The 16209-nt window shown below is 44.3% G+C and overlaps 1 protein-coding gene across 2 annotated transcripts in view; it reads left to right on the top strand.

Moving 5' to 3' along the window:
* The window catches only part of PANK2 (pantothenate kinase 2), a 27536-nt gene extending 11327 nt beyond the window's left edge, over positions 1 to 16209 (top strand). For both annotated transcript variants that reach the window (XM_036093412.2, XM_078056988.1), the window contains exons 2-7: positions 2681 to 3033; positions 6808 to 7061; positions 8313 to 8489; positions 10130 to 10253; positions 11870 to 11995; positions 15080 to 16209. In XM_036093412.2, the coding sequence (XP_035949305.1) occupies positions 2926 to 3033; positions 6808 to 7061; positions 8313 to 8489; positions 10130 to 10253; positions 11870 to 11995; positions 15080 to 15130 (840 nt within the window). In that variant the 5' untranslated portion in view covers positions 2681 to 2925 and the 3' untranslated portion in view covers positions 15131 to 16209. The remainder of the gene's footprint in view (positions 1 to 2680; positions 3034 to 6807; positions 7062 to 8312; positions 8490 to 10129; positions 10254 to 11869; positions 11996 to 15079) is intronic.

Genomic DNA, 16209 nt, shown 5'->3' with positions numbered 1-16209 from the left:
TATTGAGGTATAATTTACACACAAGCAACTGCACCTATTTAAAGTGTACAATTCCATGCATTTTGACAGATATATACACCCATGAAGCTTTCCCCTCACCTCCAGCAATCAAGATTTGGGTTACTACAGAAAGTTTTCTCCTGCCCCTGTCCAGTCCTTCCCTCCCTTCCTCCCCGAGCCAACAATATAATTCCTATCAGATGCAGAAATGATTGCTTTGTATCTTCTAGGGTTTCATATAAATGGAATCCTATAGTATGTAGCCTGTTGTGCAGGCTTCTTTTACTCAGCCTATTTTTGGATTCATCTGTGTTAAGTATAGTTTGTCCCTTCCCCCCTTTTTTGGTTTTGAAAGCTTCATCCCCCCCACTAAGAAATTAACATTGATACGATTCACAGACTTGACTTAGATTTCACCAGTTTTACATAAACTCTTTGTGTATGCATACTTAGTTCTGTATGATTTTATCACATGTAGATTCTTGCAGTCACAACCACAGGTGACAATCATTTCTTCATTTCTGAGTTTTGCTTGCGGTAGCTTATTTATTTTTCATGGATGAGATCTCACTTTACCTCTGAGGATATTTATGATTATTATTTTTTTTTAAGGTTTTATTTATTTATTTATTTGAGAGAGAGAGAGAGAGCACATGAGAGGGGGGAGGGTCAGAGGGAGAAGCAGACTCCCTGCTGAGCAGGGCCCCGGATGTGGGACTTGATGCCAGAGCTCCAGGATCATGACCTGAGCTGAAGGCAGTCGCTTAACCAACTGAGCCACCCAGGCGCCCCTATGATTATTTTTAAGTCTCCTGTTTGTTCCTGCAGTTCTTTCTTCAGATGTTTAGTTTCTCATTTTTGTGGTATAGATCTCCCTTTTGGTGATTCTAATTTGTAAAGTGTTCATCTCTGTTTTGAGGATTGCTATTCTGTCAGTGGATGCAGTGTCTCTTTACCAGTCTCTCAGAATGGATTGTAGGGATATATGGCCAGGTGTGGGGGCTCCTCATTTCTTCTGAGTGATAGTAGCTACTTGGGTGCCATCCTGACTCTTTGGCTTGAGTGCTTGGTTTAGTGAAGACTTTGCTTCTGATAGTGGGGGGTGGGGCGGGATAGGCAGAGGGGGCTAAGTGGTTGGTCTGTCCAGTTGCGCCAGACGCATTCCCCACCAGATCACCCATGACCACCAGAGCCTGCTCCTGTTTCCCCATGCAGCTACCCCTATGTACAGCTTGATGGAGCACCTCTGTACTCCCAATGTTCATAGCTACTCCCAGTTTTTATACAGTTCTTCTGAGGGTTCTGGACAGTTACTGCCTCTGTCAACCTAGTTCTGCTGATCATATCATTTCTTGTTTCCCAGAACTATCTTGGAAAATAACATATCGGTAAACCTCTATCTTTAGTCATTTCTGTGATCTAAGCTGGGAGGGCAAGTCATGCATGTCTGTGCAGTCCATCTTCATCTGATCTCCCGAAGCCATTTTTTTGGAAGTATTTTTTGGGAACAGCTATAACTCTGAAATGTCTGTTCCATTAAAGTCCTTTGAAACCTTTTATTTTGGGGACATCAGGTTTTGAGGGACAAATTGACTACTGTAGCTTACATCTTACATGGATTGGGAATTTCCTGTACCCCTAGTTTGTGTACTAAACTGGAGCTCTGAAAAGTTTCAACATTTTTTTCTTTTTCTTTTTTTTAAGATTTTCTTTCTTTTTTCTTTCTTTCTTTTTTTTTTTTTAAAGATTTTATTTATTTGACAGAGAGAGACACAGCGAGAGAGGGAACACAAGCAGGGGGAGTGGGAGAGGGAGAAGCAGGCTTCCCACGGAGCAGGGAGCCTGATGTGGGGCTCGATCCCAGGAGCCTGGGACCATGACCTGAGCCGAAGGCAGATGCTTAACGACTGAGCCACCTAGGCGCCCTTTTCTTTTTTCTTTTAAAAATTTTATTTATTTGAGAGAGTGAGGGAGAGAGAGAGAGAGAGAGAGCGTGCACACAGAAGCCGGGGGGAGGGGCAGAGGAAGTGGGAGAAGCAGACTCCCTGCTGACCTGGGGCTTGATCCCAGCACCCTAGGATCAGGACCTGAGCTGAAGGCAGATGCTTAACCGACTGAGCCACCCAGGCACCCCTCAACATTTCTTTCTTTTCTTTTCTTTTTTTTTAAATTTTATTTATTTATTTGACAGAGAGAGAGTGGCAGAGGGAGAGGGAGAAGCAGGCTCCCCATTGAGCAGGGAGCCCAATGTGGGACTCGATCCCAGGACCCTGAGATCATGACTTGGGCCAAAGACAGATGCTTAACTGACTGAGCCACCCAGGTGCCCCTCAACATTTCTTATTTAAGCCAAGGGGAAGGATATAGATTTTCATTCTCAATCTTTCTTTTTTTCCCCCCCAGAGTTGAGGTTCAGGGGTAGTTACTTTGTTGTTTTTTAATATTTCATAGTATAGTTTGGGCTTATCTGTTCAATAGGGTTGGGTTGGGTTGGCCCAGTATTCTGATTTTTTTTCTTAATATGTTTTTCCAAATCAGAATCCTGTTTCTTTTTCCAAACCCCTTTTTGTATTTATCGTCCTTGGAAACCTCAAGGTATGAATAAGTTGCTAATTTGGTATATATATGTTTACTTTTCAGAAAAGAGTTGTTCTGACTTTTTTTTTCTTTCTCCATTTAGTTTTTCCGTGGTTTGGCTTGGATATTGGTGGAACCCTGGTCAAGCTGGTTTATTTTGAACCCAAAGACATCACTGCTGAAGAAGAGGAGGAAGAAGTGGAAAGTCTTAAAAGCATTCGGAAGTACCTGACCTCCAATGTGGCTTATGGGTCCACAGGTATTCGGGACGTGCACCTGGAGTTGAAGGACCTGACTCTGTGTGGACGCAAGGGCAATCTGCACTTTATACGCTTTCCCACTCATGACATGCCTGCTTTCATTCAGATGGGCAGAGATAAAAACTTCTCGAGTCTCCACACTGTCTTTTGTGCCACTGGAGGTGGAGCGTACAAATTTGAGCAGGATTTTCTCACAGTATGTATTTTTTAGCTTATATACAATTTATGGTAATCTGATTTTTTTTTTAAAGATTTATTTATTTGAGAGACAGCAAGTGGGGTGTGTGAGCGTGTGTGGAGGGGGCCAGAGGGAGAGGGAGAGAGAATCTTCAGGCAGACTCCCAGCTGAGCACAAAGCCTGACATGGGACTGGATCCCACGACCCATGACCCATGACATCATGACCTGAGCAGGAACCAAGAGTCAGGTGCTCAACCAGCTGAGCCACCCAGGTGTCCTGGTAATCTGATTGTTAAAAATAATACTAATAGCAAGTGGTGGAATCATTTCTGTTTCTAATAGAACTTGAATTTTCTTGAGTCCGAATAAGATTAGATAGATGTAAGTGAGTGGTAGTCAGGAGTTAGCCATCTAGAGATTGTTGTGGAGTTTACTTTTTGCCCAGTTCAGATAAGTTGATGAGGATCAACCACCATAGCATTTTGTTGTTCTTCTAGTGTTGAAAAAATAGCAAAGCTGTGATAAGCAGACTGAAGAATTACCTATGAGGAACAGGTCATTAAATCTTGAACAGTGAGGGGCATCTGGCTGGCTCAGTTGGAAGAGCATGCAACTCCTGATCTTGGGGTTGTGAGTTTGAGCCCCATGTTGGGTGTAGAGATTACTATAAAAAAAAAACTCTTGAACAATGAGATTGAAAAATAATTTTGGGGAGTTTGGCTGGCTCAGTTGGTGGAACATATGACTCTTGATCTCAGGGTCGTGAGTTCAAGCCCCATGCTAGGCATGGAGCCTACTTAAAAAAAATAATAGGGCGCCTGGGTGGCTCAGTTGGTTAAGCTTCTGCCTTCGGCTCAGGTCATGATCTGGGGTCCTGGGATCGAGCCCTGAGTCGGGCTCCCTGCTCAGTGGGGAGTCTGCTTCTCCCTCTTCCTGCCCCCTGCTCTTGTTCTCTCTCTCTCCTTCTCTCAAATAAATAAATAAATAAATAAATAAATCTTTTAAAAAATAATTAATTTAAGAAAAATAATTTTTGAAAATGTCATTTCATGTCATAAAATTGTTTCTCATCTCGTTTACCACATAATTTCTCCTGTTCCCCTCTGTTGTTTCTTGGCAAGTTTACCATTTAAAAAAAACAAGGAACTCTGGTCCAAAGCAGTGGCTTTTTGGTCTCAGGGCTGGTTGGAAATGGTTAACAGCGGAGCCTCCTCTCCCCAAATGCCTTCTGGTGCGTACTGTGCTGTGCTCTTGTAATAGGAGTCTCTGAATCATGTGTGCACACTGGGGGAGTGCCAGTGGGTACCCGCTTTTGTTTTCATTTAGTCAACACTGTGCAGAGTCGAGGCTAGGTCCTTTGAGGTGGATGTGGGGGTGGGGTAGGTGGGAGAGTGGACAAGTGAGTTGGCCAAGACCTGGACCTTCAGGGGGCAGTATAGATTGAAAATACCTTCAGTGACCCTGTTTTTAATGTCACTAATGAGAATGTTATTCTAGAGATTCTGCCTTTGCCAGTTTACCTTTTTTTTCTCCATGTGTCATTGTATGGTTTGTGACCTTATCCTCTTTCTTTGTTTTCTGTCTCCTGACTTTCTCATATCACTGACCATAATTGACATGATTTTTTTAAGCAAGTTTCTATATTCTTTGCTTGAATTTCTTTTGGTTGTTGGTTTTCAGTGGTTTCTCTTCCACGTGTGAGTAAAGGGGAAGTGTAGCTGGAGGAGAGACGGTCCCCTCCTTTGCGGAAGCTTCATAGTGGACTCTGGATCATAATTGATAGGTAACAGAGAAAATCTTTTTTCTGGGACCCTGTAGAGGTGCCCTTTGGAACATATTTGAAAATCATTCAGGTTGTTACCAGAGGTTCAGCATTGTATGGTAATTTAAGGGGAGGGTGCAAAGTGGATTTTAGACCTCGGGAATTGGTTCTTAGGCTGTCGGGGTTTCTCATCTATATGCATGCACCAGTGCTGTACTTGAAAATTGTAGGAAAATGAAATGTCCGTCAAATGCTGTTTGTGCATTAGGAGTGACTAGTATTTAATAAACCACAGTGAAATATTTTTAAAAATATTGAGTTTACCCTGTTTCTTTTTTAATGCAAATCAGATTTCTGAACATACTGGGTTTGCTTGTTGGTGCAGCACGTACATTATGAATACCTTGCGTTTAGTGAAATTAGCTGTGCATTCAGTCATTCTCCATTTAGAGGTGGGGATTCATTAGGAATTAGCAGGACACTTCAGGATGACAGGAATTATAGGAAGGAAAAGGCGAGCAACGGCTTGGGCCCCCGTAGACCACGAGTGGAAAGTGATGAAAAGTTCCAAGTGGAAATGCCAGCACTTGAGATCTCGTGTCAGGAAGTCAGTTTTGAATTCATGACAGCCGGGGCACGAGCAGGTACAGTGGCAGCAGCGGTGAATCCTCTAGGAGCTTGGGTTTGGTCAGAGGAATAATTTCATAGTCTTACTTAGGGATTAATTAAGGAGTAAGGTGAAGGTACCTGTTAACTTCCCTTTCTGCTGTGGATCTGAATAAATTGACGGTAAATGTAATCAAGTGAGAGTAGAATTAAAGGGGGAGAACTTGCAGGGCTAGACCTGGTTGTAAGTAGAAATCAGTGCTTTAAGCGGGTCAAGGCAGTTTTCCCTTTGCACATATACGGAGGGTCCGTGCTCGTAAACATTCACGTAGGTTAGGAGCCCAGGGAGTGAAGTGGGAGTTTCTTTCTGCCATCTCTCCAGAATCACCACTGTTAGGAGTTGATGTATCTTTCTAGTTCTCTGTACATGACTGTGTATGACCCCTACATGTGCATATAAACTTGGCTTTAGAAACAGGCAGGTAGGGTCTTTATGAAATGTTACTCAGGTTGCGTTTTTGACAACATGTCCTGGAGGTCTTCCCACTTCAGTTCTAAATTGAAGATCCTCGGGCGCCTGGGTGGCTCAGTCGTTAAGCGTCTGCCTTCGGCTCAGGTCATGATCCCAGGGTGCTGGGATCGAGTCCCGCGTCGGGTTCCCCGCTTGGCGGGGAGTCTGCTTCTCCCTCTCCCTCTGCCTGCCGCTCTGCCTACTTGTGCTCTCTCTATCTCTGTCAAATAAATACAATCTTTGAAAAAAAAAATAAATAAATTGAAGATCCTCTTCACTCTTAATTGCTGTATAATGCTCCCTAATATGAATAATAATCATTCCTTTATTATTTAAATGGAATGAAGTTGTAAGTTTTGAAACTGCTAAAATCTTCCCATCCTTCAGGGGCTGTAATCGGTTTAGATAGTGAAAAAATCTTGCCTTCTACTTGGACACTTTTCAGCCCTCTGACATCTGCTTATTAATAATAAAGTGTGGCCTGCCTTGGTACTGCTTCATAGTCTTGAAGATGGTCTTTCGGAAGGGAGATGTTAGAGTCCCTGTGGCTCCTGCCACGTGTCACCAGGTGTTTGAGACACTTGAATTTCTTGGAGTCAGCTTTCTGATCGCGCTGTGATCTCACCTGGCTCCTGACTCCCAGTCCCTGAGCATAGACCTCTCGTTCTCTGCTTGGGTCTCAGCATAAGTCTCTGGCTATGAAGGCGGTTTGTAGGTGGGGTGGAGTTGGGTCTGTCTCGTCAGTCTGTCCCGATGTGTTGTGTCCAGGTCTGTTCTGTGAATCATGCATAAATAATCCACATCTGTGAGCATTTCTGTGCTTTGTTGAATGGAGAGGAGTGCCTTATTAAGTGGAGTTTTTATTTGTTTAGCCTGTTAAAAAGTCTGAATACATTTTTATTTCATTACAGATAGGTGACCTTCAGCTTTGCAAACTTGATGAACTAGATTGTTTAGTAAAAGGAATTTTATACATTGACTCAGTTGGATTCAATGGACGGTCACAGTGCTATTACTTTGAAAACCCTGCTGATGCTGAAAAATGTCAGAAGTTACCATTTGATTTGAAAAATCCATACCCTCTGCTTCTGGTGAACATTGGCTCTGGGGTTAGCATTTTAGCAGTATATTCCAAAGATAATTACAAGCGGGTCACGGGTACCAGGTAGGTCTTTATATAAAGATTATTATTTATTCTTGATATCCTAATGGGTTAAAAGTGAGTTTTCAGGTATTGCATATAAGTATACTTTTAAGGATCTGTTTAAATTATGTGAAAAACATTTTTTTCTGGGATTAGGCAAACAAATAGTTTCTCTTTGAAAATTCTGGTATCATGACCTACTTTCCTTTAATCTGTATTGCTCAGGATTTCATTATCATAGTTCTGTAAAATATCTCATTGTCAGACTCATTGAAACCCTAGTCCCTACCCTTAGGTCGTGTATGATGTGCACACACCATAAAGTTAAAGCTACTAGGTAGCATCTCTAAGGAGAAGGCAAGGCAAGATCCCAGCTTTGAAACCGGCCTAGATTTTTTTTATTTTTAAAGATTTTATTTATTTATTTGAGAAAAAGAATGAGCGGTGAGGAGGGCCAGAGGGAGAGAGAGAGACAAGCAGACTCCCGGCTGAGCAGGGAGCCCAGTGTGGGGCTCAATCTCAGGATCATGACCTTAGCCAAAGGCAGATGCTTCACCAACTGAGCCACCCAGGCGCCCCAGGCCTAGATTTTATACAGACAGGCGAGTGTGCGCACACGTAGCCACCCACCCACGGGATGGTCTGAGATCTGGAAGGTGAGGTACTGAGCAACAGACAACTGAGTGGGGGAGGGCAGGCTGAAAAGGGAGGGGAGGGGTGGCAGGCAAGAATGAATGTGTTGTGGTTTAAGGATTAGGGATCACTTGAGGCAGAACAAGGAGCTGGGGATTGGGATAGACCAGGTTTTTTTAACAGGTGTGAATTAAAAAATGAGATGAGTAATTTTGGGGGAGAAACACATTAATGGAGGAGTTCTTTGTGGGGTGGGGTTGCTGATGAGCCAGGGTGACCAGGAGTTTGGAGAGACAAAGGGAGGGAGGTGCTAGCATGGCCTGGGTGTGGCCGGCGGATCCGCACCTCAGGCTCCTCACACGCAGCAGATGCTCAGACTGTACTGGGGGCGTGGGGGCCGGGGGCGTGGGCCCTGTGTTTTGCCATTTTGCTTGTTGGCTCATGTGAATATGTATCTATCAAGGTATGTATCAGGTACCTTGTTTCTTATCTTTCCACAGGCTTGCCTGCGAGGCGTCTGCATGATTAGGTTGGGGCAAGAGTGGGTTGATATATGAATGTGGTTTTGGGTTCATAAATATTACCTTCCTGTTCTTATTTTTTAAAATGTTGTAATACTGTGTTGTTTTTTTTAATCAGTCTTGGAGGAGGAACTTTTTTTGGTCTCTGCTGTCTTCTTACGGGCTGTACCACTTTTGAAGAAGCTCTTGAAATGGCATCTCGTGGAGATAGCACCAAAGTGGATAAACTAGTTCGAGACATTTATGGAGGGGACTATGAGAGGTTTGGACTGCCGGGCTGGGCTGTGGCATCAAGGTAAGGGGGTGTGTGTGTTCTAAGAAAAACGGGAATAAGATACTAAGTATTGGGGGTATCTTTTTCCTTTTAAACAGCTTTTATTGAGCTATAATTTACATACTATAAAGTCACCTGTTTAAAGTGTAAAATTTAGTGGTTTTTAGTATATTTACCAAATTGTGGAGTCATCATCATAATGTAATTTCAGTACATTTTCATTATCCCAGAAAGAAACCTTCTGTCCATTAGCTGTCATTCCTCATTTCCCCACCTTGGTCCTTGGTAAATGCTAATATATTTTCTGTCTTTATAAATTTGCCTATTCTGGACACTTCATATAAATGGTGTCCTATAATATGAGATTTTGGTGACTGGCTTCTTTCCACTTAGCATGTTTTCAAGGTTCATCCATGTGGTAGCATGAATCAGTACTTTGAATCTCCAGGTGAATTTTAGGATAACCTTGTCAGTGACTGCAGAAAGGCAGCTGGGATTCTGACAGGAGTTGTGTTGGGTTTGTAGCTCACACGGGGGAGTGTTGCCATCTTCACATCATCAAGGGTTCTGATCTAAGATATAATGTCTTTCCATTTATTTAGAGTTTTGCTTTTCTTTTACCTATGTTTTATGGTAGTGGTTTTCAGTGTACAGTTATACTTCTTTCGTTAAATATATTTCTAAGTATTTTCTCTTTGATGCTATTGTAAAGGGAATTTTTTTTTTTTTATTTTTAAGATTTTATTCATTTGAGAAAGAGAGAGCGTGAATGAGCGGGGGCGGGGGGAGGAAGAGGGAGAAGCAGACTCCCCACTGAGCAGAGAGCCTAACTCAGGGCGATCCCAGGACCCCAAGATCACGAGCTGATGAGCCGAAGGCAGACGCTCAACCGACTGAGCCACCCAGGCACCTCGGGGATTGTTTTTTAAATTTCATTTCCGGATTGTTTAGAAAAAGAGTTGTTTTCTGTGTATTATGACACGTGATTTTTTAATCATAGAAAAAGGACCACACATATACATGCTTGCAGACTAATTTCAGGGACTTTGTAAATGCTGTCGATGCCACATTCTGAGTTTGCGGCATTTGTGCATTATTAATCACTTCCATTTCTGATCGGGTTTGTGTTCTGCTCACAGTTATTAATGTAGCAGTTCTGCTGGTCAGGTACTTAGAAGTACTTTATCTTCTAGGGAAATCTGAAACTCTTAAGGAGTTTACTCTGGGACTCCACTGTCTGTGCTTTTGCTCTGCTCTGACGGAGCGGTTTCCCAGACAGAATGTGGCCGTTCAGCCGAGCCGAGTGGCTGTGCACTTGGGATCGAATTGCCCATAGAGGCGTCTTTCTGGAATTGTCCTTGGCTGCAGAAGGAGCAATGGTGCCTTAGAGTGGATCTGATGAGATCCTAACTGGATGTGTGAAGATCTGTTATCAAAGCTAGATTTCAGTGGAAGCTGCCGGGAAAGGCATTTGCTTATTCAGAACGCTTGAGGGCTTTCTTCTGAGTTGTGTTTCTCTTTGAGCAGATGCTCTGTTATTTTGTAATAAAAAGTTTGAAGATTTGAACAATGTCACATTTATCTTAGTAGAGTAACATTTAAGTTCTGTTGGGCTTTGTTGCCTTTGGTTCAGCTACTGGGTATTTTCTTTCCCTTCACAGCTTTGGAAACATGATGAGCAAGGAGAAGCGAGAGGCAGTCAGTAAAGAGGACCTCGCCAGAGCAACACTGATCACCATCACCAACAACATTGGCTCAATAGCAAGAATGTGTGCCCTTAATGAAGTAAGGGGACGTGGATTTCTTTAGATGCTCTGAGGAAAATACAGAACGTACTAAGGGGCCTCGCCTAGTGTACGACGTCTGTCGTGTCCGGACGGTGCCTCAGTGTAGTTGTGCGGGGTGGAGTTCTTTTCATTGGGGAAGTTAAAGCTCTTCAGATGTAGACTCCTCTTCACTGATGTTTGTTTGTTTGTTTGTTTTTTTCCCCTCTCAGTGAAGATAAGTGTTGCCACTATCTAGAAGTAAAAGTACATCTTTGGGGGAGAAAGTAGGAAGGCGGGAAGGCAGGCAGAACTCCGGGTGACAGGGACTGTGGGTGGCGGTGACGGATAGCAGCCGGCCAGAGGTCCCGTGCTCCCCGTGGAGCCCTGCAGTGCTGGGAAGGCCTCTGGAGGAAGCTGCTGAAGCTGGAGGAGGCCCGGCGGCCCAGGAGTGCCCGCCCTCCCCGCCAACGCCGAGCTGTCTTTGTGCTTTCAGCTTCTTTACAGTGCTGCCTTGTAGCATTCGGGTCAAGCAGCATTGTACAGGGCTATGAAAGCACCGAGAGCGGCCTTCCCGGGGGGCCCGGAGGGTGCGGCTCTGCCGCGTGTCCCCACTCACGCAGTTGTGTTTACAGTTACTCTGTGAAAGAGAGGATGTAGGCATGTGGCTTCAAAAGGAGACTTTGAAAGGTACAGAAAGACTGTCTCGTTTTTAATTAAAAAGATACTGTATCAGCGTCAAGTAATTAAAAACATTCTTCATTTGAATATGTTAAAGTTACTGTTTCCTTTATTGCATGTTCCTCTTCCTGTACTTACGTATTTTAAGATCTGTTAGTTGGTGTGGGTGTACATACCATGTTATATTTTTTACCTAAATACTTAAAATTTCACTGCTGTATATTTGATTTGTTTTTATATCATAAATCACATGGAGCTGGGCATTTGGTTGCTTGGCACTGATCGCTCTGCAGGAAGGCATTTTTTAAGTGTGAAGCTTTTCTTTGGTTGCATTTTATTCCTGATGAGGGACTTACTCTGGAGTGAGGTTTCTCCTCTAAAGAATATGACCATGCTTGGGAGTTTTGGTAGGTATTGCCGAGGCGCTTTTCACGAGGGTTGTACTAATTCAGATCTCTGTAGCACTGAATGAGTGGATCAGTGTTACCATAACTTGGCTCATTGTTGGGGGTGGAATTTCAGTTCTGCTTTTAATAGGTTTAAAATGCTCCTTTCTTTGACTGCTGTTGGGGGTTGAATTTTTTTCCTATTATATTTCTTGTATAATTTGCTTGTTTGTGTCACTTTCCTTCTTTGAATTGGGGTCTTTTTTTTTTTTTTCTGTATAAAACTTTAATAGCAGTTATTGTTTGTCATATTTAATACAAATGGTTTTCCTAATTTGTTTTCTCTTGTGACATTTTCTGGCATGGTTTGAAGTGGGTAGGTCCAGAGTTATCTGGGTTCAAATTTAAGTAGCCTTGGACCAACTGGATTAAATGTAAATACTTTTTTTATTTTTTGCTCAGCAGTCAAGTTGCTGCTAAAAACCATGCACATGGTGCTCTGTTTGGGGTAGCTTTTACGAGAGAACAGAAGTTAAGATGAAAACTAATTGCCTTTTTTTGATGTGCTCAGAACATTAACCAGGTGGTATTTGTTGGAAATTTCTTGAGAATTAATACGATCGCCATGCGGCTTTTGGCATATGCTTTGGATTATTGGTCCAAGGGGCAGTTGAAAGCACTTTTTTCGGAACACGAGGTAAGCGGACTTACTTCTTATGATAATGTTAACAAACGTAAAGGGCATGCAATTCCCACTGCGTTGGAACTTGACGTAAATGTTGAAGTGGACTGCAGTTCTTATTTTTTTGTGAAAATATGATATGGGGTTTAACTTTGATTGTAATGTTCAAGAGCTATTTCTTACCTGATTTAATGCAAGAGAAATTTTTGGTTAATTTAATTGTGAGCTTCAGCAATTTGAAAGAAATCTTGATGAACACCTGTATTTCTAAGGTTATGTTCTTTTCTGAACCATCCTTTATATTTTTCCCATTACACTTATTTTGTAAATGCATTTACTCTGGGTTCTGCTTTTTTCATTTTGATGTCAGTTTTTATATGTTGATACAGTTCATGTGCCACTTATTTAAGATGTATGTTCTAAAAACAAACAAAAATATATTCCAAGGTTAGAACCACACTGTTATAGGAACTAACACCTAGACAGGCTAGAAATGACAAAATGGAAGAGAATCACTGAATCGCTCTACCTGATACCCTGTATGGGAAAGTGCCTTACTGTTTTTCCAACTTGGGGAAGAAATAGAACCATAGCTGTGGAGGGGGACCTCTCTTCTGTCCCCTTGGTTGTGGGGTAGTTGAACTATTTCCAGTGTTGGATTTTAAATAGTATTATCATGAACATTTTTCAGAATTGTTTGTGCGCATTTACTGTGACAATAGTATTTACAGGACTTGACAGAACATGATCTGAAGCGCTGCACAGGCGGCTTCTTCCCTTCAAGTTGCTCTTTTTCCTTTTTAAGTGGCTTAAGTTCATAGTTAAAATTCAAAGTACACAAATTCCCCTTTTCAAAAAGCTTAAAGTTTAGTCATCTAATATTTTAACTTTACTTTATTTAAAAGTTCTTAATTGAATACACATGCCGAGTAACACCGTGTCCGTCTCAGGCTTGCGCTGTGCGCGCGGGGCTGTGGCTCCCGCCTGCGTACTGCTCCTTGTAGGTTTGGAGCCTTAAAGCTTTCTTTACTTTAAATCTTATTAATAAATCGGTACCCAGTTATCATTAAGTTTCTTCTTTATCTTACTTTTTGTGATCTTTGACCGGTTTTATTTTGCTTTACGTTAGAATGAAAAGAAACCCTCTCTCACGTCACATCGCAGTAGAACTTTCCTCCCGCTCCATTTCTGCCTCTGGAAAACCTTTTCCTGGTGGAACGCGGAGCCTCACTTCTTAGGTTGACTTTGGTTTAATCTTCACACCGTAACAGTTAGGATTTGAACACTTTCTGTGGAGTCTCGGATGGACATCTTGTCGTCCTCCCTGCCGGCGGCCTTCAGCTTCCGCCCGCCTCTCTGCGGGCCCTGCTTCCCCGCTTGCCGGGCCGCCCCGGCCTCCCGGGCCCTGGCCTCCAGCGGTGGCCGCTGCGCTCGCGCACTTGGCTGCCCTGGGTTCCTGCTTGCGGCCGCAGGCCGTGTGACGACTCGGCGGCGGACGGATGGCCGTCGGCCTTTCTCGGCCTTTCTCGGCCTTTCTCGGCCTTTCTCGGCCTGCGTTCCCGCTCTCGTCTTCGCGTCCGGTAGCTTGTAACAGCCGCCCTCTCCTGGGTGCCGGGTCCTCAGGGCAGCTCATGTAACGGTTAACTTCCTCTCTCCTTTTGCTGTTCGGGACGCCGCGGAAAACAGCGTGGTGCCAGCCGTGACGGTGGATGCCCGCGAGCCCGTCCTCCGGCCGTCCCCCCCTCCCGTTCAGCCGGCGGCCCGTGCGGTTGCCGGCCACCTCGCGTCGCACACATCGTGCGGCTGCCTGTTTTTAAGGCCAGGAAACAGCGAGAGGAGACGCTTCAGCTCCTGCCGTGTGTGGCCACTTTTCTTGGAGCGGTTTGCCTGGGGCACTGGGCTGGACCTTCCCGACTTATGATAGAGACTCTTAGCACCTTCTTCTCAGTCCGGGGGCAGGCCTTTCAGGTTCTTCCCACTTGCCTTTTTTCGGTCATGTCTCTCTTTACGAGAGCGCTTGATTCATTGTCCCTTGGAGATCTTGATGGGTTCTAGAGCGCTGGAGGTTTGCCCTCTGCTCTGATTCCTGCTGGCCCGCTCTTTTTACCCGCGCGGGTTTTGTCTCATTTTGTTACATTCAGTCCTCTTCTTTTGCTTTTCTTTTCTGTTTTTGGGTTTTAAGGTCTTGGTTCTTGGTTGTATTTAACTTTGACTTTACTTACTTCTGGAGATGGTCCAACATTGTCTTCCTTCAGCTGCTGCTTGTCTTTTCCATGCCTTTGCCCTCCCTGCGGGCTCTTCTGTCCTGTCCTTCCTTGCGATGGTGCTTTTCCATCTGTGCCACCCTCTTCATGTTGCATCGGGGCACTCTTGTCCACTCTGCTCCCCGCCTCTGCCCGTGCTGCCCTGGCCGCTGCCTTGTTCCGGATCCAGGGCATCCAGTTACTGCCTGGCTACGGCCACTTGGCTGCCGTGGGCGCCTCAGCCTCGCACAGTCTCTTGCTCATCTGTCCCCGTTCTCAGGGGCGCGGTCGCCAGATGCAAGGGAAAGACCTAAACCTCCCTGCTGCCCTCTTCCCCTTCTTCAGGCAGGTCTTGAATCCATTCCACCCCCTTCCCATTCTCCCTTCCATCCCCAGCCCGGTTAGGCCCTCACCCTCTGTGACCGGCCCCGAGCCCTTCCTGCTCCATTGCACTTCACGTCCCATCCTCCCTTCATTCCTTAGTTGTCTGGCGAGGCTCCGGGCCTCTGCTGCTTCTCCCCTCCTCCTTCTGCAGGAGACAGCCCCGCTATGGGCTCTTACAGAGGTCACCGGGCCGCCGTGGGCCCCTAGCTCCTGCAGCCCTTACCGCGGGCTTTGGTCTCACATGCTGACCTGCCGGGGTGTCTTGGACATCCAGCCCTCCTCCCCAGCCTGGGAGCCCTCAGAGCTTCTCTGCTCCCAGGCTGGCCTTGGGCTCAGCAAAATGGGTGCTCAAGGAATGGGTGTTAGGAATTAAGGGCCCTCACTGTTGGCTTTAATACTAGTAATCATATTTATGGTAATTTAAATAAGTCTAAGGAAAATTGCTCTCATTTTTGGTGTACTTTTTTTTCAGGGTTATTTTGGAGCTGTTGGAGCACTCCTTGAGCTGTTGAAGATTCCCTGATCGTTACCTGGGGAGGGGTTCCTGGAACATTCCACAATGGGATCTGTGAACTTTTGTTTTTTAAGAGACTTATTCAGTTTTATGATTGTGTACTACCTGAATCAAAGCAAGAAAGGACAAGTGTATTTTTCTAAGTCATCAAGATAAATCCTTAAAAATTCCGTCTAAACTAGTAACCAGTAAGGAGAGATACATATGTAAAAAAGTGGACCATGTCCATGGCAGTGAGGATCTTCTGCTGTGTTGAAGTTGCTCTTCAGTATAGCTTTGTTAACCTGCCATGTATTTTTAAAATTCAGTGTCACTCACTGGAGCCACTTCAGGGGAGCTGTTCTGTGTTCAGCTGACTGTGGTTTTGTGTCCTGTTGAACTTGCTAGATGTAAGGCAAGCACTGTATGTTGTAATCTAATCACAATGTTGTCAATATGGCCTTGGAGATCATCATCTGTGCATTAACTGTGGTGTGCATTTAGCCTTTTGTGTGAACATACTGAAAAATATGTTTTATTTCAAGGATCTGCAAACTTGATTGGGCAGAGTAATTCTGTATTTGTAACTTTGTCAATTAAGCAACTTTTGGAAGGGCAGTTCCAGGTTACTCTACACTGCAAGTCCTGGGAAGGTCTGTTTGGAAAGATGGGGCTTAGTTTACCCTGGGCAGAATTTCCTGGGGGGTGCGGATGGGGGCTGGGAGGTAATTTTGTCTTAAGTGAGTTAAGCTAGTAGAAAAAACACCACCTGGAAGACTAAAACCAGACAGAAGGGGCCTCTTGAATTGACATCTTTTCAGGGAATCGAGAATTTGGTTGTTTCGGGCTGGTAGAAAGTGAGGAATTGAAGTCCACTGATTAACTCATGGGGAGCAGGGCGGGGTACTTCTGCCTTCCCCTCCCACTTGGGGTCTTCACTTGCCAGAAATTGCCAGGCAGCCTGGCTCGGTAGGACTGCGTGAGAGCTGCACGTGCAGGCTTAAAAGGTAGCATGATTAGAGTCAGGTTTTAAGATGGAGTTTTGGTAGATTGACTTAGAACGTTTTTTTCTGCTGTGCAGAATAATTTAAAAAACTCTTCCCCTTGGA

The sequence above is a fragment of the Halichoerus grypus genome, chromosome 10 (assembly GCF_964656455.1).
Source record: "Halichoerus grypus chromosome 10, mHalGry1.hap1.1, whole genome shotgun sequence".
Taxonomy (NCBI): Eukaryota; Metazoa; Chordata; class Mammalia; order Carnivora; family Phocidae; genus Halichoerus; species Halichoerus grypus.
The sequence above is the reverse complement of the archived record's forward strand: the minus strand, read 5'-3'. Positions and strand labels throughout refer to the sequence as shown.